Genomic DNA, 22,500 nt, shown 5'->3' with positions numbered 1-22,500 from the left:
CACTAATGCTGCTGAAAATAACAGCAAACCTCTGCAGCAGCATGAGAAGAGTCCCTACACACACAACAAAGCGTCATCAGCGTAGAGAGTGAACCTGTTGGTGGGTTCGAGTCTTTTTGTGGTGGTTTTGTATCTTTTTGTGGTGGTTTTGTATCTTTTTGTGGTGGTTTTGCATCTTTTTGTGGTGGTTTTGTATCTTTATGTGGTGGTTTTGCATCTTTTTGTGGTGGTTTTGTATCTTTTTGTGTTAGTTTTGTATCTTTTTGTGGTAGTTTTGTATCTTTTTGTGGTGGTTTTGAGTCTTTTTGTGGTGTTTTTTTTATCTTTTTGTGGTGGTTTTGCAACTTTTTGTGCTTTTTTAACCACTAATGCTGCTGAAAATCACAGCAAACCTCTGCAGCAGCATGAGAAGAGTCCCTACACACACAACAAAGCACCAATGGGCTCCTTCGACTGTAATGGACTTTACTATGAGAGGAGCTGGTACAGGGGCCAGTAGGTAAGTCTTTAAAACACTCTTTTAATAAACTCTGGCTTCACTAACTACGCTGATGATGCTGTGTTGTGTGTGTAGGGACTCTTCTCATGCTGCTGCAGAGGTTTGCTGTTATTTTCAGTAGCATTAGTGGTTAAAAAAGACCTTTGAATGCCTTCACCGTGCTGCCCCGAGCTAATCACTGTTAGCCACGTCTGGCTGTTCTCCGTTAATAGTTGTTACACAAAAAAAAATGTCTCCATGGTTTATTTGATGAATGTAAATGCAGAAAAAGACGCTGGGATGATTTTACGCAGGAATTAAACTTTAAAATCACAGTGGATTTGTTCGGTTTCACACTTTAACTGAACGCTAGAGACGTTTAATCACGTTACTTTCAAAAAAATAAAAAGAGAGAAGCAAACAAGGAGAGAAGGGGAGGAAACAAGGAGAGGAAACAAGGAGAGAAGAGGAGGAAACAAGGAGAGAAGAGGAGGAAACAAGGAGAGGAAACAAGGAGAGAAGAGGAGGAAACAAGGAGAGGAAACAAGGAGAGAAGAGGAGGAAACAAGGAGAGAAGAGGAGGAAACAAGGAGAGAAGGGGAGGAAACAAGGAGAGAAGGGGAGGAAACAAGGAGAGGAAACAAGGATAGAAGAGGAGGAAACAAGGAGAGAAGAGGAGGAAACAAGGAGAGGAAACAAGGATAGAAGAGGAGGAAACAAGGAGAGGAAACAAGGATAGAAGAGGAGGAAACAAGGAGAGAAGGGGAGGAAACAAGGAGAGGAAACAAGGAGAGAAGAGGAGGAAACAAGGAGAGAAGAGGAGGAAACAAGGAGAGAAGGGGAGGAAACAAGGAGAGGAAACAAGGATAGAAGAGGAGGAAACAAGGAGAGAAGAGGAGGAAACAAGGAGAGGAAACAAGGAGAGAAGGGGAGGAAACAAGGAGAGAAGAGGAGGAAACAAGGAGAGAAGAGGAGTAAACAAGGAGAGAAGAAGAGGAGACAAGGAGAGGAAACAAGGAGAGAAGAGGAGGAAACAAGGAGAAGAGGAGGAAACAAGGAGAGAAGAGGAAGAAACAAGGAAAGGAAACAAGAAGAAGTAGTTTGTGATATGCATCTTGTTTTAAATACGAGTTTTCTGAACGTGGCGCATTAATAAACGTGTAAAAGTCACTGTTTAAAATAACAAACGCACTGAAAACAACAGACAGATCGATCAGAAACATATGAGAATTTATTTATATAATAATAAATACAGTTGACTGATCATTAGAAGCATTAATAAAACATTTATAAAGTGTATTTATGCTTCATATTAAATATTTAAGCCAAAATGGAGAAGAAGTCTTTAAGGTTTAAAGCAAAAATGTAAATTTCACATCGACATGATGTAAAATCTCACGTTCAAATGCATCAGAAACTGATATTTAAAGGTTAAATCACATTAAATTGACCTTTATTCTATATTTGTTCTGCCTCCAGCGTAACAGACGCTACTTTTCCAAACAGCTTTCACTTTTATATGAAACTTTAAATCATCACGAGAGAAAGTTCAAGACGATAAAAGTGTTTTTAAACAGAGAAATGTTCCTTTTTTTACACTATGAGGTCAAAGTTCAGCCCCTGAGGAAGAGCACAGCTGCTCGTCATCATCACATCTGTCATCACACACACACACACACAGGCGCTTAGCAATTAGCAGCTAGCTGTTAGCAATTAGCAGCTAGCTGTTAGCAATTAGCTTACCAGTAGCAGCACGGTAACACAGATGGCGAGTCCTCGTAAGTAGCTCCTGCAGCGAGCCATGACCGCCGTGTGTGAGCGCCGAGCTAAAATAGAACCAGACTGACGACCAGAGCCGTGTGTGTGTGTGTGTATGTGTGTGTGTGTGTGTGTGTGTGTGTGTGTGTGTGTGTGTGTGTGTGTGTGTGTGTGTGTGTGTGTGTGTGTGTGTGTGTGTGTGTGTGTGTGTGTGTGTGTGTGTGTGTGTGTGTGTGTGTGTGTGTGTGTGTGTGTGTGTGATGGATGTTGTTTAAAGCTCAGCAGTGTTTAGCTGCAGAACGAAGAACATGACCAAGTTTGGAGAGGAGAAGAGACAAGGAGAGGAGACAAGGAGAGGAGACAAGAAGGAGAGGAGACGAGGAGAGGAGACGAGGAGAGGAGACAAGGAGAGGAGACAAGGAGAGGAGACAAGGAGAGGAGAGGAGACAAGGGGAGGAGACAAGGAGAGGAGACAAGGAGAGGAGAAGAGAGGAGAGGAGACAAGGAGGAGAGGAGACAAGGAGATTAGAAAAGGAAACAAGGAGAAGGCAGGAGGAAATAAGGAGAAGAGAGGAGAGAGGAGACAAGGAAACAAGGAGAAGAGAGGAGGAGACAAGGTGAGGAGGAGGAAACAAGGAGAGGAGATAAGGAGAGGAGACAAGGAGAAGAGACAAGAAGGAGAGGAGACAAGGAGAGGAGACAAGGAGAAGAGACAAGAAGGAGAGGAGACGAGGAGAGGAGACGAGGAGAGGAGACAAGGAGAGGAGACAAGGAGAGGAGACAAGAAGGAGAGGAGACGAGGAGAGGAGACGAGGAGAGGAGACAAGGAGAGGAGACAAGGAGAGGAGACAAGGAGAGGAGAGGAGACAAGGGGAGGAGACAAGGAGAGGAGACAAGGAGAGGAGAAGAGAGGAGAGGGGAGACAAGGAGGAGAGGAGACAAGGAGATTAGAAAAGGAAACAAGGAGAAGGCAGGAGGAAATAAGGAGAAGAGAGGAGAGAGGAGACAAGGAAACAAGGAGAAGAGAGGAGGAGACAAGGTGAGGAGGAGGAAACAAGGAGAGGAGATAAGGAGAGGAGACAAGGAGAAGAGACAAGAAGGAGAGGAGACAAGGAGAGGAGACAAGGAGAAGAGACAAGAAGGAGAGGAGACGAGGAGAGGAGACGAGGAGAGGAGACAAGGAGAGGAGACAAGGAGAGGAGACAAGAAGGAGACGAGACGAGGAGAGGAGACGAGGAGAGGAGACAAGGAGAGGAGACAAGGAGAGGAGACAAGGAGAGGAGAGGAGACAAGGGGAGGAGACAAGGAGAGGAGACAAGGAGAGGAGAAGAGAGGAGAGGAGACAAGGAGGAGAGGAGACAAGGAGATTAGAAAAGGAAACAAGGAGAAGGCAGGAGGAAATAAGGAGAAGAGAGGAGAGAGGAGACAAGGAAACAAGGAGAAGAGAGGAGGAGACAAGGTGAGGAGGAGGAAACAAGGAGAGGAGATAAGGAGAGGAGACAAGGAGAAGAGACAAGAAGGAGAGGAGACAAGGAGAGGAGACAAGGAGAAGAGACAAGAAGAAGAGGAGACAAGGAGAGGAGACAAGAAGGAGAGGAGACAAGGAGAGGAGACAAGGAGAGGAGACAAGAAGGAGAGGAGCAAAGGAGAGGAGAGGAGACAAGGGGAGGAGACAAGGAGAGGAGACAAGGAGAGGAGAAGAGAGGAGAGGAGACAAGGAGGAGAGGAGACAAGGAAAGGAGACAAGGAGAGGAGACAAGGAGAGGAGACGAGGAGACGAGGAGAGGAGACAAGGAGAGGAGACAAGGAGAGGAGAGGAGACAAGGAGAGGAGACAAGGAGAGAAGAGTAGGAAACAAGGAGAGGAAACAAGGAGAGAAGAGGAGGAAACAAGGAGAGGAAACAAGGAGAGAAGAGGAGGAAACAAGGAGAGGAAACAAGGACAGAAGAGGAGGAAACAAGGAGAGTATACAAGGAGATGAGACAAGGAGAAGGGAAGGAAACAAGGAGAGGAGACAAGGAGAGAAGAGGAGGAAACAAGGAGAGAAGAGGAGGAAACGAGGAGAGAAGAGGAGGAAACGAGGAGAGAAGAGGAGGAAACAAGGAGAGAAGAGGAGGAAACAAGGAGAGAAGAGGAGGAAACAAGGAGAGGAAACAAGGAGAGGAAACAAGGAGAAGAAACAAGGAGAGGAGACAAGGAGAGGAGACAAGGAGAGGAGACGAGGAGAGGAGACGAGGAGAGGAGACAAGGAGAGGAGACAAGGAGAGGAGAGGAGACAAGGAGAGGAGACAAGGAGAGAAGAGTAGGAAACAAGGAGAGGAAACAAGGAGAGAAGAGGAGGAAACAAGGAGAGGAAACAAGGAGAGAAGAGGAGGAAACAAGGAGAGGAAACAAGGACAGAAGAGGAGGAAACAAGGAGAGTATACAAGGAGATGAGACAAGGAGAAGGGAAGGAAACAAGGAGAGGAGACAAGGAGAGAAGAGGAGGAAACAAGGAGAGAAGAGGAGGAAACGAGGAGAGAAGAGGAGGAAACAAGGAGAGAAGAGGAGGAAACAAGGAGAGAAGAGGAGGAAACAAGGAGAGGAAACAAGGAGAGGAAACAAGGAGAGGAAACAAGGAGAGGAGACAAGGAGAGGAGACAAGGAGAGGAGACGAGGAGAGGAGACGAGGAGAGGAGACAAGGAGAGGAGACAAGGAGAGGAGAGGAGACAAGGAGAGGAGACAAGGAGAGAAGAGTAGGAAACAAGGAGAGGAAACAAGGAGAGAAGAGGAGGAAACAAGGAGAGGAAACAAGGAGAGAAGAGGAGGAAACAAGGACAGGAAACAAGGACAGAAGAGGAGGAAACAAGGAGAGTATACAAGGAGATGAGACAAGGAGAAGGGAAGGAAACAAGGAGAGGAGACAAGGAGAGAAGAGGAGGAAACAAGGAGAGAAGAGGAGGAAACGAGGAGAGAAGAGGAGGAAACGAGGAGAGAAGAGGAGGAAACAAGGAGAGAAGAGGAGGAAACAAGGAGAGGAAACAAGGAGAGGAAACAAGGAGAGGAAACAAGGAGAGGAAACAAGGAGAGAAGAGGAGGAAACAGGGAGAGAAGAGGAGGAAACAAGGAGAGAAGAGGAGGAAACAGGGAGAGAAGAGGAGGAAACAAGGAGAGAAGAGGAGGAAACAGGGAGAGAAGAGGAGGAAACAAGGAGAGAAGAGGAGGAAACAAGGAGAGGAAACAAGGAGAGGAAACAAGGAGAGAAGAGGAGGAAACAGGGAGAGGAAACAAGGAGAGAAGAGGAGAGGAGATAAGGACACAAAAGGAGGAAACAAGGAGAAGAAACAAGAAAACAAGGAAAGGAAATGAGAGAGGAGGAAGAAGAAGAAGAATATATTTAACATCAGAACATTTTATGGAAACAGTCGTTTTAATAAACAACATGGCGGCCATTTTGTTTTCAGCAGCAGAGTCAAAGACAAAAATTCGTTTCTTTAGTAAAAAATAATAAAAATATAATAAAAATATTCATTCATTCAACAATCAAATAAAGAGAAAACAATTAAACATTTAATATAAAAAAAAGTGTAGAAAGTTTAGTTTTGTCCTTAAAAAATCTAAACATTTATTTAAATAAAAACAATTTTGTGGAAATGTGAAAAAATAAAAACACAATAAAGGGAAAAAGAGAGAAATGTAAAATGAATAATTTAATATTAAAAATACATGAATAAGTCTGTAAATCTGGAACAGTGAAATACATAAATAATAAATAAAAACATAAAACAAATCTTTTGAAAATATATTTATATTTATAAAAATACAGAAAATAAAAGAGGAATTAATGTGCAATTAATAACTTTATACAAATATATTTATAGACATATAGAGACAAACAAAAATATTAAAATAAATGAAAAAATATCTAATTATTATTATATATTTTATTTTTCTTCACGTTTCCACGTTTTCATTTGTTCTTTTTCTCTTTACAAATTTATATTTTAATTCTTTTTTTTTAACCTAAATTCTTTATTAATGTTTTTCATCCACGTGTAGCAACTTAAACACTTCAATATTTACATATATAAATAGTTATTTATGTATTTAGATTTATTGCTACATTAGTGTTATTTTTATGAATTCCTAATAATCTATAAAATCTTGATAAAAGCTTATTTTTTAACCTAAATGTTGTTTATTAATGTTTTTAATCCACGTGTAGCAACGATAACCAAACACTGCTTTATTTAAATATATATATAGTTATTTATGTATTTAGATTTACTGTTATTTATATTTTTAATTGCATGTCTGAATAATTCTCATGTACATTTATATTTCATATTAACGAGTGAAGCTTCGTTTCATCAGAGATAAAAAATAAAACAGAAAGGAATTCAGTCATTAAAGTGACCGCTGTGTTGACTTTAGTCTAAAAATAACCTGTGTGTGTGTGTGTGTGTGTGTGTGTGTGTGTGTGTGTGTGTGTGTGTGTGTGTGTGTGTGTGTGTGTGTGTGTGTGTGTGTGTGTGTGTGTGTGTGTGTGTGTGTGTGTGTGTGTGTCCATCATACCCTTACATAGTGATAATAAAGATAAACAATGACGACACTTCAGCTGCTCATGGAACATTTCCATCCATCTACGTTCTTCTTCTGTGTGTGTGTGTGTGTGTGTGTGTGTGTGTGTGTGTGTGTGTGTGTGTGTGTGTGTGTGTGTGTGTGTGTGTGTGTGTGTGTGTGTGTGTGTGTGTGTGTGTGTGTGTGTGTGTGTGTGTGTGTGTGTGTGTGTGTGTGTGTGTGTGTTAGGGTTAGGGTTAGGGTTGGGGTTGGGGTTGGGGTTGGGGTTGGGGTTAGGGTTGGGGTTTTGGGAATAGGGTTAGTTTAGAGACTTGAAACTTGGGCTACCCCCCCTATTTCATGAGTGCTGAGTTCACTCGTGTTAGTTTCGTTGCGATCGGACATCGGGAACCCTTTGATCTTAAACAATTGTGTGCCTATTTTTTTTTCCTTAGGTCTTCATTCGTTGAGACTTCGCCTACCCCCCTATTTATGGCCCTGCGCTTTCCATTGGTACCAAGATGGAGTCTCTACGACGTTCCTATCAAAAGTTATGGCCTATTTAAAATGGGGTTAAGGTTTGAGATTAGGGTTAGGGTTAGGGTTGGGGTTGGGGCTAGGGTTAGGGTTTAGGATTAGGGTTAGGGTTGGGGTTAGGGTTAGGGTTAGGGTTGGGGTTAGGGTTGGGGTTAGGGTTGGGGTTGGGGTTAGGGTTAGGGTTGGGGTTAGGGTTAGGGTTGGGGTTAGGGTTGGGGTTGGGGCTAGGGTTAGGGTTTAGGATTAGGGTTAGGGTTAGGGTTGGGGTTAGGGTTGGGGTTAAGGTTAGGGTTAGGGTTGGGGTTAGGGTTGAGATTAGGGTTAGGGTTGGGGTTGGGGTTAGGGTTAAGGTTAGGGTTAGGGTCAGGGTTGGGGTAAGGGTTGGGGTTAGGGTTGGGGTTAGGGTTAGGGTTAAGGTTAGGGTTGGGGTTAGGGTTAGGGTTGGGCTTAGGGTCAGGGTTAGGGTTAGGGTTAGTTTAGAGACTTGAAACTTGGGCTACCCCCCCTATTTCGTGGGTGCTGAGTTCACTCGTGTTAGTTTCGTTGCGATCGGACATCGGGAACCCTTTGATCTTAAACAATTGTGTGCCTATTTTTTTTCCTTAGGTCCTCATTCGTTGAGACTTCGCCTACCCCCCTAATTATGGCCATGCGCTTTCCATCGGTACCCAGATGGAGTCTCTACGACGTTCCTATCAAAAGTTAATGCCTATTTAAAATGGGGTTAAGGTTTGAGATTAGGGTTAGGGTTAGGGTTGGGGTTAGGGTTGGGGTTAGGGTTGGGGTTAGGGTTAGGGTTGGGGTTAAGGTTGGGGTTAGGGTTAGGGCTGGTGTTAGGGTTGGGGTTAGGGTTAGGGTTAGGGTTAGGGTTAGGGTTTTGGGAATAGGGTTAGTTTAGAGACTTGAAACTTGGGCTACCCCCCGATTTCGTGGGTGCTGAGTTCACTCGTGGTGGTTTCGTTGCGATCGGACATCGGGAACCCTTTGATATTAAACAATTTTGTGCCTATTTTTTTTTCCTTTGGTCCTCATCTGTTTAGACTTCGCCTACCCCCCTAATTATGGCCACGCGCTTTCCATCGGTACCAAGATGGAGTCTCTACGACGTTCCTATCAAAAGTTATGGCCTATTTAAAATGGGGTTAAGGTTTGAGATTAGGGTTAGGGTTAGGGTTGGGGTTAGGGTTTGGGTTGGGGTTAGGGTTAGGGTTAGGGTTGGGGTTAGGTGTAGGGTATAGGATTAGGGTTAGGGTTGGGGTTAAGGTTGGGGTTAGGGTTGGGGTTAGGGTTAGGGTTAGGGTTGGGGTTGGGGTTGGGGTTAGGGTTGGGGTTTAGGGTTAGGGTTGGGGTTAGGGTTAGGGTTGGGGTTAGGGTTAGGGTTAGGGTTGGGGTTGGGGTAGGGGTTAGGGTTGGGGTTGGGGTTAGGGTTAGGGCTGGTGTTAGGGTTAGGGTTAGGGTTGGGGTTTTGGGAATAGGGTTAGGCTTGGGGTTAGGGTTGGGGTTAGGGTTGGGGTTGGGGTTAGGGTTGGGGTTAGGGTTAGGGTTAGGGTTGGGGTTAGGGTTAGGGTTGGGGTTAGGGTTGGGGTTAGGGTTAGGGTTAGGGTTGGGGTTAGGGTTAGGGTTATGGTTAGGGTTGGGGTTAGGGTTAGGGTTGGGGTTAGGGTTGGGTTTAGGGTTAGGGTTGGGGTTGGGGTTAGGGTTGGGGTTGGGGTTGGGGTTAGGGTTAGGGTTGGGGCTAGGGTTAGGGTTAGGGTTGGGGTTAGGGTTAGGGTTGGGGTTAGGGTTAGGGTTGGGGTTAGGGTTAGGGTTAGGGTTGGGGTTAGGGTTGGGGTTAGGGTTAGGGTTAGGGTTAGGGCTGGTGTTAGGGTTAGGGTTGGGGTTAGGGTTGGGGTTAGGGTTGGGGTTAGGGTTAGGGTTAGGGTTGGGGTTGGGGTTAGGGTTGGGGTTAGGGTTGGGGTTAGGGTTGGGGTTAGGGTTAGGGTATAGGATTAGGGTTAGGGTTGGGGTTAGGGTTGGGGTTAGGGTTAGGGTTAGGGTTGGGGTTGGGGTTAGGGTTGGGGTTGGGGTTAGGGTTGGGGTTAGGGCTGGGGTTGGGGTTAGGGTTGGGGTTGGGGTTAGGGTTAGGGTTGGGGTTAGGGTTGGGTTTTTGGGGTTAGGGTTAATTTAGAGACTTGACACTTGGGCTACCCCCCCTATTTCATGGGTGCTGAGTTCACTCGTGTTAGTTTCGTTGCGATCGGACCTCGGGAACCCGTTGATCTTAAACAATTGTGTGCCTATCTTTTTTCCCTTAGGTGCTCATTTGTTGAGACTTTGCCTACCCCCCTATTTATGGCCACGCGCTTTCCATCGGTACCAAGATGGAGTCTCTACGACGTTCCTATCAAAAGTTATTGCCTATTTAAAATAGGGTTAAGGTTTGAGATTAGGGTTAGGGTTAGGGTTGGGGTTAGGGTTGGGGTTGGGGTTAGGGTTTAGGATTAGGGTTAGGGTTAGGGTTAGGGTTGGGGTTAGGGTTGGGGTTAGGGTTTAGGATTAGGGTTAGGGTTGGGGTTAGGGTTAGGGTTGGGGTTAGGGTTGGGGTTAGGGTTTAGGATTAGGGTTAGGGTTAGGGTTGGGGTTAGGGTTAGGGTTGGGGTTAGGGTTGGGGCTGGGGTTAGGGTTAGGGTTGGGGTTAGGGTTGGGGTTAGGGTTTAGGGTTAGGGTTAGGGTTGGGGTTAGGGTTGGGTTTAGGGTTGGGGTTAGGGTTGGGGTTAGGGTTAGGGTTGGGGTTAGGGTTATGGTTAGGGTTGGGGTTAGGGTTAGGGTTGGGGTTAGGGTTGGGTTTAGGGTTGGGGTTAGGGTTAGGGTTGGGGTTAGGGTTGGGGTTAGGGTTAGGGTTAGGGTTGGGGTTAGGGTTAGGGTTAGGGTTGGGGTTAGGGTTAGGGTTGGGGTTAGGGTTGGGGTTAGGGTTAGGGTTAGGGTTAGGGTTGGTGTTAGGGTTAGGGTTGGGGTTTTGGGAATAGGGTTAGTTTAGAGACTTCAAACTTGGGCTACCCCCCCTATTTCGTGGGTGCTGAGTGCACTCGTGGTGGTTTCGTTGCGATCGGACATCGGGAACCCTTTGATATTAAACAATTTTGTGCCTATTTTTTTTTCCTTAGGTGCTCATTTGTTGAGACTTCGCCTACCCCCCTAATTATGGCCACGCGCTTTCCATCGGTACCAAGATGGAGTCTCTACGACGTTCCTATCAAAAGTTATGGCCTATTTAAAATAGGGTTAAGGTTTGAGATTAGGGTTAGGGTTGGGGTTAGGGTTGAGATTAGGGTTAGGGTTAGGGTTGGGGTTAGGGTTGGGGTTAGGGTTAGGGTTAGGGTTGGGGTTGGGGTTAGGGTTGGGGTTAGGGTTGGGGTTAGGGTTGGGGTTAGGGTTAGGGTATAGGATTAGGGTTAGGGTTGGGGTTGGGGTTAGGGTTGGGGTTAGGGTTAGGGTTAGGGTTGGGGTTAGGGTTGGGGTTGGGGTTAGGGTTAGGGTTGGGGTTAGGGTTAGGGTTGGGGTTAGGGTTGGGGTTAGGGTTAGGGTTAGGGTTGGGGTTAGGGTTGGGGTTGGGGTTAGGGTTGGGTTTTTGGGGTTAGGGTTAATTTAGAGACTTGACACTTGGGCTACCCCCCCTATTTCATGGGTGCTGAGTTCACTCGTGTTAGTTTCGTTGCGATCGGACCTCGGGAACCCGTTGATCTTAAACAATTGTGTGCCTATTTTTTTTCCTTAGGTGCTCATTTGTTGAGACTTTGCCTACCCCCCTATTTATGGCCACGCGCTTTCCATCGGTACCAAGATGGAGTCTCTACGACGTTCCTATCAAAAGTTATGGCCTATTTAAAATAGGGTTAAGGTTTGAGATTAGGGTTAGGGTTAGGGTTGGGGTTGGGGTTGGGGTTAGGGTTTAGGATTAGGGTTAGGGTTAGGGTTGGGGTTAGGGTTAGGGTTATGGTTAGGGTTAGGGTTGGGGTTAGGGTTGGGGTTGGGGTTAGGGTTGGGGTTAGGGTTGGGGTTAGGGTTGGGGTTAGGGTTAGGGTATAGGATTAGGGTTAGGGTTGGGGTTGGGGTTAGGGTTGGGGTTAGGGTTAGGGTTAGGGTTGGGGTTGGGGTTAGGGTTGGGGTTGGGGTTAGGGTTAGGGTTGGGGTTAGGGTTAGGGTTAGGGTTGGGGTTAGGGTTGGGGTTAGGGTTAGGGTTAGGGTTGGGGTTAGGGTTGGGGTTGGGGTTAGGGTTGGGTTTTTGGGGTTAGGGTTAATTTAGAGACTTGACACTTGGGCTACCCCCCCTATTTCATGGGTGCTGAGTTCACTCGTGTTAGTTTTGTTGCGATCGGACCTCGGGAACCCGTTGATCTTAAACAATTGTGTGCCTATTTTTTTTCCTTAGGTGCTCATTTGTTGAGACTTTGCCTACCCCCCTATTTATGGCCACGCGCTTTCCATCGGTACCAAGATGGAGTCTCTACGACGTTCCTATCAAAAGTTATGGCCTATTTAAAATAGGGTTAAGGTTTGAGATTAGGGTTAGGGTTAGGGTTGGGGTTAGGGTTGGGGTTGGGGTTAGGGTTTAGGATTAGGGTTAGGGTTAGGGTTGGGGTTAGGGTTAGGGTTGGGGTTAGGGTTGGGGTTGGGGTTAGGGTTGGGGTTAGGGTTAGGGTTGGGGTTAGGGTTAGGGTTGGGGTTAGGGTTAGGGTTGGGGTTAGGGTTGGGGATAGGGTTAGGGTTAAGGTTGGAGTTAGGGTTAGGATTAGGGTTAGGGTTGGGGTTAGGGTTAGGGTTAGGGTTGGGGTTAGGGTTTGGGATAGGGTTAGGGTTGGGGTTGGGGTTGGGGTTAGGGTTAGGGTTGGGGTTTTGGGGTTAGGGTTTAGGATTAGGGTTAGGGTTGGGGTTAGGGTTGGGGTTAGGGTTAGGGTTAGGGTTGGGGTTAGGGTTAGGGTTGGGGTTGGGGTTTTGGGGTTAGGGTTAATTTAGAGACTTGACACTTGGGCTACCCCCCCTATTTCATGGGTGCTGAGTACACTCGTGTTAGTTTCGTTGCGATCGGACATCGGGAACCCTTTGATCTTAAACAATTGTGTGCCTATTTTTTTTTCCTTCGGTGCTCATTCGTTGAGACTTCGCCTACCCCCCTAATTATGGCCACGCGCTTTCCATCGGTACCAAGATGGAGTCTCTACGACGTTCCTATCAAAAGTTATGGCCTATTTAAAATAGGGTTAAGGTTTGAGATTAGGGTTAGGGTTGGGGTTAGGGTTTAGGATTAGGGTTAGGGTTGGGGTTAGGGTTAGGGTTAGGGTTGGGGTTAGGGTTGGGGTTGGGGTTAGGGTTGGGGTTAGGGTTAGGGTTAGGGTTGGGGTTAGGGTTGGGGTTAGGATTAGGGTTAGGGTTGGGGTTTTGGGGTTAGGGTTAGTTTAGAGACTTGAAACTTGGGCTACCCCCCCTATTTCATGGGTGCTGAGTTCACTCGTGCTGGTTTCGTTGCGATCGGACGTCGGGAACCCTTTGATCTTAAACAATTGTGTGCCTATTTTTTTTTCCTTAGGTGCTCATTTGTTGAAACTTTGCCTACCCCCCTATTTATGGCCACGCGCTTTCCATCGGTACCAAGATGGAGTCTCTACGACGTTCCTATCAAAAGTTATGGCCTATTTAAAATAGGGTTAAGGTTTGAGATTAGGGTTAGGGTTGGGGTTGGGGTTAGGGTTAGGGTTAGGGTTGGGGTTAGGGTTGGGGTTAGGGTTAGGGTTAGGGTTAGGGTTTAGGATTAGGGTTAGGGTTTCGGGGTTAGGGTTAGTTTAGAGACTTGAAACTTGGGCTACCCCCCCTATTTCATGGGTGCTGAGTTCACTCGTGCTGGTTTCGTTAAGATCAGACGTCGGGAACCCTTTGATATTAAACAATTTTGTGCCTATTTTTTTTTCCTTAGGTGCTCATTTGTTGAGACTTTGCCTACCCCCCTAATTATGGCCACGTGCTTTCCATTGGTACCAAGATGGAGTCTCTACGATGTTCCTATCAAAAGTTATGGCCTATTTAAAATAGGGTTAAGGTTTTGGATTAGGGTTAGGGTTAGGGTTAGGGTTAGGGTTGGGGTTAGGGTTTAGGGTTCAGGATTAGGGTTTAGGGTCAGTAACAGAAACAAAAGCTGTCGGAGAAACTTAGTAAAGTAAAAAACGATGTTTGTCTGTTCGTAGACGGAAGGACCCGACTGCTGCTCGTGACCTTTGACCCTTCTGATGCTGTGACGGGCGTTCCCATGACGACACAAACGAGTCTGTGCCCCTCTGAGCGTAGATGGTTCGTTTAAATGTTTAACATTAAACACGATCGGACTGGATCCTGGAAAAGTTGAACGTGCGACACTTGAGAGTTTTTCTTCCTGTAATAAAAGAAGAGTCTGGAGGAAGTGGAGCCCTGGGATCCGTCACACACTCACCGTTCATCACAGAGACGCAGACGCAGAGCGCCGAACTTCCTCTGCAGTTTATCGTGTTTACACAAGTGGAACAGGACCAGAACAGGACCAGAACAGGTCCAGAACAGGGACAGAACAGGACCAGAACAGGGCCAGAACAGGTCCAGAACAGGGACAGAACAGGGACAGAACAGGACCAGAACAGGACCAGAACAGGGACAGAACAGGACCAGAACAGGGACAGAACAGGACCAGAACAGGGACCAGAACAGGACCAGAACAGGGACAGAACAGGACCAGAACAGGGACAGAACAGGACCAGAACAGGGACCAGAACAGGACCAGAACAGGTCCAGAACAGGGACAGAACAGGACCAGAACAGGGCCAGAACAGGAGCAGAACAGGACCAGAACAGGTCCAGAACAGGGACAGAACAGGGCCAGAACAGGGACAGGTCCAGAACAGGACCAGAACAGGACCAGAACAGGACCAGAACAGGACCAGAACAGGACCAGAACAGGACCAGAACAGAGACTCCTGAGACGTTTCATTTGAATCCATTTGAGTTTTTATTTCCCTTCTTTCACAAAACAACACGACAAAAACATCAAAAACAGCGTCACAATGTTTCAACAGCGCCAAAAATATGAGTTTTTAATGCAACAGCAACGAGATTCAGAGTGCAAAGAAAGGAGCATTTCACCATTTATACACTTTAATAACATTAATAATCAAAATAACCACGAGGTCCAGGGTATTAACGTGGTATTTGGTGTATGACGGCGACTTCCTGAAGATTATTTTCCTACGTTTAAAACAAATAAAACAGAAACAATAATGCAGAAATTCATTATAATGTAAATTTTGATCATTTTTCATGTGAAGAGCAAAGAAAAAATCAACTTTTTGAAGACGTTTGGCTAAAAACTCCAGATTTAACACGTCATTTTGAATTAAATGACATATTTAGGGGAATTTTTAAGACTAAACTTCATTTATTAAAGCATCTTTTGGCATCATAACGGGATTTAATACATATTTAACCCCAAATAAGACACATTTTTTATGTTTTTGACATCATTTTCCTACATTTTCTCCTTAAAGTCACAGTGAAAACGGGAACACAGACTTAATAATGACCACAGGTTTTGTGTCCAGCTGAAGGAACACTCTGATATTTGGGGAAATGCATCTGTTTTATTTATTAACTCTTAAAAAACTCTTTTATTTTTACTCTCCTTAACTTATCGGTTCGTTTCACACGTGCAGAAATTTATATATTTAACGTTTGTCACCGTTGAGCCTCCGTACATTTGTTTATTAACTTAATTTATTAACATTTCAACCTAAATATCAGCGTGTTCCTGCGCCGCAGAAGCACGGGGGAGTTACAGCGGCGCTGAGGTCGCACGGGTCACTGTGGCGCTGCTGATTGGCGTTGCAATGAGGGGGGCGTGGCCACTTGTGGGGCGCTCAGGCGGTGGTGGCGCCGGCGTCCTTCCTGCCGATCTGGCAGAAGAGAATCATGGAGAAGACCATCCCGAAGATCTGCAGAGGGACAGGAAAGGCTTCACGTGTTAACCCTTTTATCGCCGCCATATTGAGCGTGTTTCTGCGTGTGTGCGTGCTCACCAGCAGGATGGCGATGGCGAAGGCGATCCCAATCACGATGGTCATGTGATCCTCCATCACACTGATGATTTTGGTTGAGCAGGGCTGCAGGAGGAGGAGGGGGAGACCAGAGTGTGTGTGTGTGTGTGTGTGTGTGTGTGTGTGTGTGTTAGTCAGATGCCTCATCATGATCATTCATTTAATTGGAGGTTGATGCAAAATGTCCGGGTCTCACCGTGTTGTAGGTGGCGTGGACGCTGCAGTCGGCGACGGTGGAGTTGCAGCGGCAGGACGGGGGCACCACGTCCCAGTCTGGCGGTCCGTTCACAAGACCGCAACACTGCAGCTGGAAGGAAGAACAACAACAGAGGAGATGAACGTGAATCTTCTTTATTGTAGTTGAAATTTACAGAACAATCCTTTAAAAGTGCAGAAATATTTTAACATTAAAAGCATCAAAAAGAAAAGACTAGGACTAGTGTAAAGGTGTTTGCAGCGTGTAAAGGTGTTTGCAGCGTGTAAAGGTGTTTGCGGTGTTTGCGGTGTGTAAAGGTGTTTGCGATGTGTAAAGGTGTTTGCGGTGTTTGCGGTGTGTAAAGGTGTTTGCGGTGTGTAAAGGTGTTTGCGGTGTTTGCGGTGTGTAAAGGTGTTTGCGGTGTTTGCGGTGTGTAAAGGTGTTTGCGGCGTGTAAAGGTGTTTGCGGTGTTTAAAGGTGTTTACGGCGTGTAAAGGTGTTTGCGGTGTGTAAAGGTGTTTGCGGTGTGTAGAAGTGTTTGCGGTGTGTAAAGGTGTTTGCAGTGTGTAAAGGTGTTTGCGGTGTGTGAAGGTGTTTGCGGTGTTTAAAGGTGTTTGCAGGGTGTAAAGGTGTTTGCGGTGTTTAAAGGTGTTTGCAGGGTGTAAAGGTGTTTGCGGTGTTTAAAGGTGTTTGCGGTGTGTAAAGGTGTTTGCGGTGTTTGCGGTGTGTAAAGGTGTTTGCGGTGTGTAAAGGTGTTTGCGGTGTTTGCGGTGTGTAAAGGTGTTTGCGATGTGTAAAGGTGTTTGCGGTGTTTGCGGTGTGTAAAGGTGTTTGCGGTATGTAAAGGTGTTTGCGGTGTGTAAAGGTGTTTGCAGCGTGTAAAGGTGTTTGCAGCGTGTAAAGGTGTTTGCGGTGTGTAAAGGTGTTTGCGGTGTTTGCGGTGTGTAAAGGTGTTTGCGATGTGTAAAGGTGTTTGCGGTGTTTGCGGTGTGTAAAGGTGTTTGCGGTGTTTGCGGTGTGTAAAGGTGTTTGCGGTGTTTGCGGTGTGTAAAGGTGTTTGCGGTGTTTGCGGTGTGTAAAGGTGTTTGCGGCGTGTAAAGGTGTTTGCGGTGTTTAAAGGTGTTTACGGCGTGTAAAGGTGTTTGCGGTGTGTAAAGGTGTTTGCGGTGTGTAGAAGTGTTTGCGGTGTGTAAAGGTGTTTGCAGTGTGTAAAGGTGTTTGCGGTGTGTGAAGGTGTTTGCGGTGTTTAAAGGTGTTTGCAGGGTGTAAAGGTGTTTGCGGTGTTTAAAGGTGTTTGCGGTGTGTAAAGGTGTTTGCGGTGTTTGCGGTGTGTAAAGGTGTTTGCGGTGTTTGCGGTGTGTAAAGGTGTTTGCGGTGTGTAAAGGTGTTTGCGGTGTTTGCGGTGTGTAAAGGTGTTTGCGATGTGTAAAGGTGTTTGCGGTGTTTGCGGTGTGTAAAGGTGTTTGCGGTGTTTGCGGTGTTTGCGGTGTGTAAAGGTGTTTGCGGTGTTTGCGGTGTGTAAAGGTGTTTGCGGTGTTTGCGGTGTGTAAAGGTGTTTGCGGTGTTTAAAGGTGTTTACGGCGTGTAAAGGTGTTTGCGGTGTTTAAAGGTGTTTACGGCGTGTAAAGGTGTTTGCGGTGTGTAAAGGTGTTTGCGGTGTGTAGAAGTGTTTGCAGTGTGTAAAGGTGTTTGCGGTGTGTGAAGGTGTTTGCGGTGTTTAAAGGTGTTTGCAGGGTGTAAAGGTGTTTGCGGTGTTTAAAGGTGTTTGCGGTGTGTAAAGGTGTTTGCGGTGTTTGCGGTGTGTAAAGGTGTTTGCGGTGTTTGCGGTGTGTAAAGGTGTTTGCGGTGTGTAAAGGTGTTTGCGGTGTGTAAAGGTGTTTGCGGTGTTTGCGGTGTGTAAAGGTGTTTGCGATGTGTAAAGGTGTTTGCGGTGTTTGCGGTGTGTAAAGGTGTTTGCGGTGTGTAAAGGTGTTTGCGGTGTTTGCGGTGTGTAAAGGTGTTTGCGGCGTGTAAAGGTGTTTGCGGTGTTTAAAGGTGTTTACGGCGTGTAAAGGTGTTTGCGGTGTGTAAAGGTGTTTGCGGTGTTTAAAGGTGTTTGCAGGGTGTAAAGGTGTTTGCGGTGTTTAAAGGTGTTTGCGGTGTGTAAAGGTGTTTGCGGTGTTTGCGGTGTGTAAAGGTGTTTGCGGTGTTTGCGGTGTGTAAAGGTGTTTGCGGTGTGTAAAGGTGTTTGCGGTGTTTGCGGTGTGTAAAGGTGTTTGCGGTGTGTAAAGGTGTTTGCGGTGTTTGCGGTGTGTAAAGGTGTTTGCGATGTGTAAAGCTGTTTGCGGTGTTTGCGGTGTGTAAAGGTGTTTGCGGTGTTTGCGGTGTGTAAAGGTGTTTGCGGTGTTTGCGGTGTGTAAAGGTGTTTGCGGTGTTTGCGGTGTGTAAAGGTGTTTGCGGCGTGTAAAGGTGTTTGCGGTGTTTAAAGGTGTTTACGGCGTGTAAAGGTGTTTGCGGTGTGTAAAGGTGTTTGCGGTGTGTAGAAGTGTTTGCGGTGTGTAAAGGTGTTTGCAGTGTGTAAAGGTGTTTGCGGTGTGTGAAGGTGTTTGCGGTGTTTAAAGGTGTTTGCAGGGTGTAAAGGTGTTTGCGGTGTTTAAAGGTGTTTGCGGTGTGTAAAGGTGTTTGCGGTGTTTGCGGTGTGTAAAGGTGTTTGCGGTGTTTGCGGTGTGTAAAGGTGTTTGCGGTGTTTGCGGTGTGTAAAGGTGTTTGCGGTGTTTGCGGTGTGTAAAGGTGTTTGCGGTGACTAAAGGTGTTTGCGGCGTGTAAAGGTGTTTGCGGTGTGTAAAGGTGTTTGCAGGGTGTAAAGGTGTTTGCTGTGTGTAAAGGTGTTTGCGGTGTTTAAAGGTGTTTGCGGTGTGTAAAGGTGTTTGCGGTGTGTAAAGGTGTTTGCGGCGTGTAAAGGTGTTTGCGGTGTGTAAAGGTATTTGCGGTGTGTAAAGGTGTTTGCGGTGTGTAAAGGTGTTTGCTGTGTGTAAAGGTGTTTGCGGTGTGTAAAGGTGTTTGCGGTGTTATAAAGGTGTTTGCGGCGTGTAAAGGTGTTTGCGGCGTGTAAAGGTGTCTGCGGCGTATAAAGGTGTTTGCGGCGTGTAAAGGTGTTTGCGGTGTGTAAAGGTATTTGCGGTGTGTAAAGGTGTTTGCGGCGTGTAAAGGTGTTTGCGGTGTGTAAAGGTATTTGCGGTGTGTAAAGGTGTTTGCGGTGTGTAAAGGTGTTTGCGGCGTGTAAAGGTATTTGCGGTGTGTAAAGGTGTTTGCGGTGTGTAAAGGTGTTTGCTGTGTGTAAAGGAGTTTGCGGGGTGTGAAGGTGTTTGCGGAGTGTAAAGGTGTTTGCGGTGTGTAAAGGTGTTTGCGGTGTGTAAAGGTATTTGCGGCGTGTAAAGGTGTTTGCGGTGTGTAGAGGTGTTTGCGGTGTGTAAAGGTGTTTGCGTCGTGTAAAGGTGTTTGCGGTGTGTAGAAGTGTTTACGGTGTGTAAAGGTGTTTGCGCTGTGTAAAGGTGTTTGCGGTGTGTAAAGGTGTTTGCGGTGTGTAAAGGTGTTTGCGGTGTGTAGAAGTGTTTGCGGTGTGTAAAGGTGTCTGCGGTGTGTAAAGGTGTTTGCGGTGTGTAAAGGTGTCTGCGGTGTGTAACGGTGTTTGCGGCGTGTACCGGTGTTTGCGGCGTGTAAAGGTGTTTGCGGCGTGTAAAGGTGTTTGCGGTGTGTAAAGGTGTTTGCGGTGTGTGAAGGTGTTTGCGGTGTGTAAAGGTGTTTGCGGTGTGTAAAGGTGTTTGCGGCGTGTAAAAGTGTTTGCGGTGTTTAAAGGTGTCTGCGGTGTGTAAAGGTGTTTGCGGTGTGTAAAGGTGTTCGCGGTGTGTAAAGGTGTTTGCGGTGTGTAAAGGTGTTTGCGGTGTGTAAAGGTGTTCGCGGTGTGTAAAGGTGTTTGCGGCGTGTAAAGGTGTTTGCGGCGTGTAAAGGTGTTTGCGGCGTGTAAAGGTGTTTGCGGCGCGTAAAGGTGTTTGCGGTGCGTAACGGTGTTTGCGGCGTGTAACGGTGTTTGCGGTGTGTAACGGTGTTTGCGGTGTGTAACGGTGTTTGCGGTGTGTAACGGTGTGTAACGGTGTTTGCGGCGTGTAAAGGTGTTGGGGTGTGTAAAGGTGTTTGCGGTGTGTAACGGTGTTTGCGGCGTGTACCGGTGTTTGCGGCGTGTAAAGGTGTTTGCGGTGTGTAGAAGTGTTTGCGGTGTGTAAAGGTGTTTGCGGTGTTTGCGGTGTGTAAAGGTGTTTGCGGCGTGTGAAGATGTTTGCGGTGTGTAACGGTGTTTGCGTTGTGTAAAGGTGTTTGCTGTGTGTAAAGGTGTTTGCGGTGTGTAAAGGTGTTTGCGGCGTGTAAAGGTGTTTGCGGTGTGTAAAGGTGTTTGCGTTGTGTAAAGGTGTTTACGGTGTGTAAAGGTGTTTGCGGTGTGTAAAGGTGTTTGCGGTGTGTAAAGGTGTTTGCGTTGTGTAAAGGTGTTTGCTGTGTGTAAAGGTGTTTGCTGTGTGTAAAGGTGTTTGCGGCGTGTAAAGGTGTTTGCGGCGTGTAAAGGTGTTTGCGGTGTGTAAAGGTATTTGCGGCGTGTAAAGGTGTTTGCGGTGTGTAGTGTAAAGGTGTTTGCGGTGTTTAAAGGTGTTTGCGGTGTGTAAAGGTGTCTGCGGTGTGTAAAGGTGTTTGCGGCGTGTAAAGGTGTTTGCGGTGTGTAAAGGTGATTGCGGCGTGTAAAGGTGTTTGCGGTGTTTAAAGGTGTTTGCGGCGTGTAAAGGTGTTTGCGGCGTGTAAAGGTGTTTGCGGTGTTTAAAGGTGTTTGCGCCGTGTAAAGGTGTTTGCGGTGTGCGTAGTGGGGGTTCTTGTACTTCTATCTTTGTGAGAACTTTGAGAGCAACATAATACGTGTGTGTGTGTGTGTGTGTGTGTGTGTGTGTGTGTTACCTCTGCCTGGAGTTTCTCCAAGTCTTCCTTCACGTTCTCTGGTTGTTTCGACAGCGGCATAAACTTCTCCATGCGCTCCTTCACCCACTCCTTCACCTGCACGCAGACACGTAAAACAACAACGTTGGATCCACCGAACGACCACGAGAGAGAGAGAGAGACGCAGGCGACCGCTTCACTTCCTGTTTACCTTCTTCTCTCCGACGGCTCCGAGGATGCCGGCCGCCAGCAGGAGGATGAAGATGAGGAGGAGGAAGACGAAGAACTAAGGGAACAGAGGAAGAAAAGGGAAGCAGAGTTAATTCAAACATCAGCAGAAAGTTTAACAACGTTATAAAGAAGAAGAGGATCAATGTCAGGACCCTGTGATGGACGTCAACGGAGGGAACGTCAACAAACGTCATACGGAAAAGAAAAAAAGAAAAGTCCAAATAAAATGTGTCCAAAAACTCCGTCATTGGAAACCGTGACTGAAGCAGTTGTGGCAGAATTTGTTGGAAAAAGTCAGAATAGTGTGTCCAAAAAAACGAGCCCCCAAAACAGTCATAGTACAGTCGAAATAGGTCAAAATAAAAGAAAAAGAAGCCCAAAAAAAAGTCAAAATAGTCAAAATATAAACATAAATCAATGAAATCAGTCTTAGGGAAGCGTCTCTAAAGAAGTCGCGGAAAAATTTGTTGAAAGAAAAAACAAGAAAAGTTAAAGTAAAGTAAAACGAGACCCCAAAAAAGTCATAGTATAGTACCTATGTCGAAATAAGTCAAAATATAATCTGTCAAAAAAACGAGCCCCCAAAAAAGGTCGAATTATGTTGAAAAAAAGATTAAAAAACAGTAAACATATAATATGTCCAAAAGATTAGCCCCCAAAAAATGGCACAGTAGTGTCAAAAAAATGTTTTAAAAAGTATAAAAATATATGTGGAAAAAATGAGCCCCCAAAAATTCATAGTACAGTATGTCGAAATAAGTCGAAATAAGTCAAAATAAAAGGAAAATAAGCCAAAAAAAAGTCATAAATGTTTGAAAAAGTAAAAAAAAAAATCAAAAAATAAACATAAATCAATGATATCAGTCTTAGGAAAGCGTCTCTAAAGCAGTCGTGGAAAAATGTGTTGAAAGAAAAAACAAGAAAAGTCAAAGTAAAGTAAAATGAGCCCCCAAAAAGTCATAGTATAGTATTTTTAAATAGTCAAGAGATTCAAAATATAACATTTCCAAAAAATGCTTAAATCAGTGATAGTAAAGCATCTCTAAAACAGTCGTGGCACAATTTGTTGAAAAACGTAAAAAAAAGTCAAAGTAAAGTGTCCAAATAACGAGCCCCCAAAAAGTCACAGTATAGTTCATCAAAATAAGTCACAATAGGTCAAAATTAAAAATAAATTTAAAAAAGCCCCAAAAAACAATAATAAATGTCGAAAGAAGTCAAATAATTAAAAAGAAATTCAAAATATTACGTCCAAAAAATGCTTAAATCCGTGATAGGAGAGCATAAAACTGTCTTTGAAAGCATATTTTGTTGAAAAAGTCATAAAAAAGTCACAATATAATATTTAAATATAATAATAATAATAATAATATTCTGTTGAATTTTCAGTTAAATCAACTTGTTGAGTTCAATGATTTCAATCTGAATATTGTTTTTAAATAAATGTGAAAAAAGATTAAATTCAGATAAAAGAAGAATAACTAATAATAAATAATAATAATAAAAAATAATAATAAATAATAATAATGGAAAATAAATAATAATAATAAAAATAAATAATAAAAATAATAATAATAAATAATAATAAATAAAAATAATAAATAATAATAATAATAATTAAAAATAATAAATAATAATAATAATAAAATTAAATAATAATAATAAATAATAATAATAAAAAATAAATAATAATAATAATAATAATAATAAATAATAATAA

General features: G+C 45.0%; 2 protein-coding genes across 2 annotated transcripts in view; both read right to left on the bottom strand.

The window, feature by feature from the left end:
- Positions 1–2,281, bottom strand: part of LOC310962549 (uncharacterized protein) — a gene marked incomplete at both ends in the record, with an annotated part of 9,589 nt that extends 7,308 nt beyond the window's left edge. Inside the window, one exon of the mRNA XM_083935054.1 lies at positions 2,222–2,281. Within this exon, the coding sequence (XP_083791180.1) occupies positions 2,222–2,281 (60 nt within the window). The remainder of the gene's footprint in view (positions 1–2,221) is intronic.
- A 12,014-nt stretch (positions 2,282–14,295) lies between these two features.
- Positions 14,296–22,500, bottom strand: part of LOC310962960 (tetraspanin-8-like) — a 23,207-nt gene continuing 15,002 nt past the window's right edge. Inside the window, exons 4-8 of the mRNA XM_083935584.1 lie at positions 20,761–20,835; positions 20,571–20,666; positions 15,597–15,707; positions 15,383–15,466; positions 14,296–15,298 (exon numbers count right to left, since the gene is read on the bottom strand). Of these exons, the coding sequence (XP_083791710.1) occupies positions 15,224–15,298; positions 15,383–15,466; positions 15,597–15,707; positions 20,571–20,666; positions 20,761–20,835 (441 nt within the window). The 3' untranslated portion in view covers positions 14,296–15,223. The remainder of the gene's footprint in view (positions 15,299–15,382; positions 15,467–15,596; positions 15,708–20,570; positions 20,667–20,760; positions 20,836–22,500) is intronic.

Source organism: Echiichthys vipera, assembly GCF_963691815.1.
Source record: "Echiichthys vipera genome assembly, chromosome: 20".
NCBI classification, from domain to species: domain Eukaryota; kingdom Metazoa; phylum Chordata; class Actinopteri; order Perciformes; family Trachinidae; genus Echiichthys; species Echiichthys vipera.
This window is presented reverse-complemented; position numbering and strand designations above follow the sequence as displayed.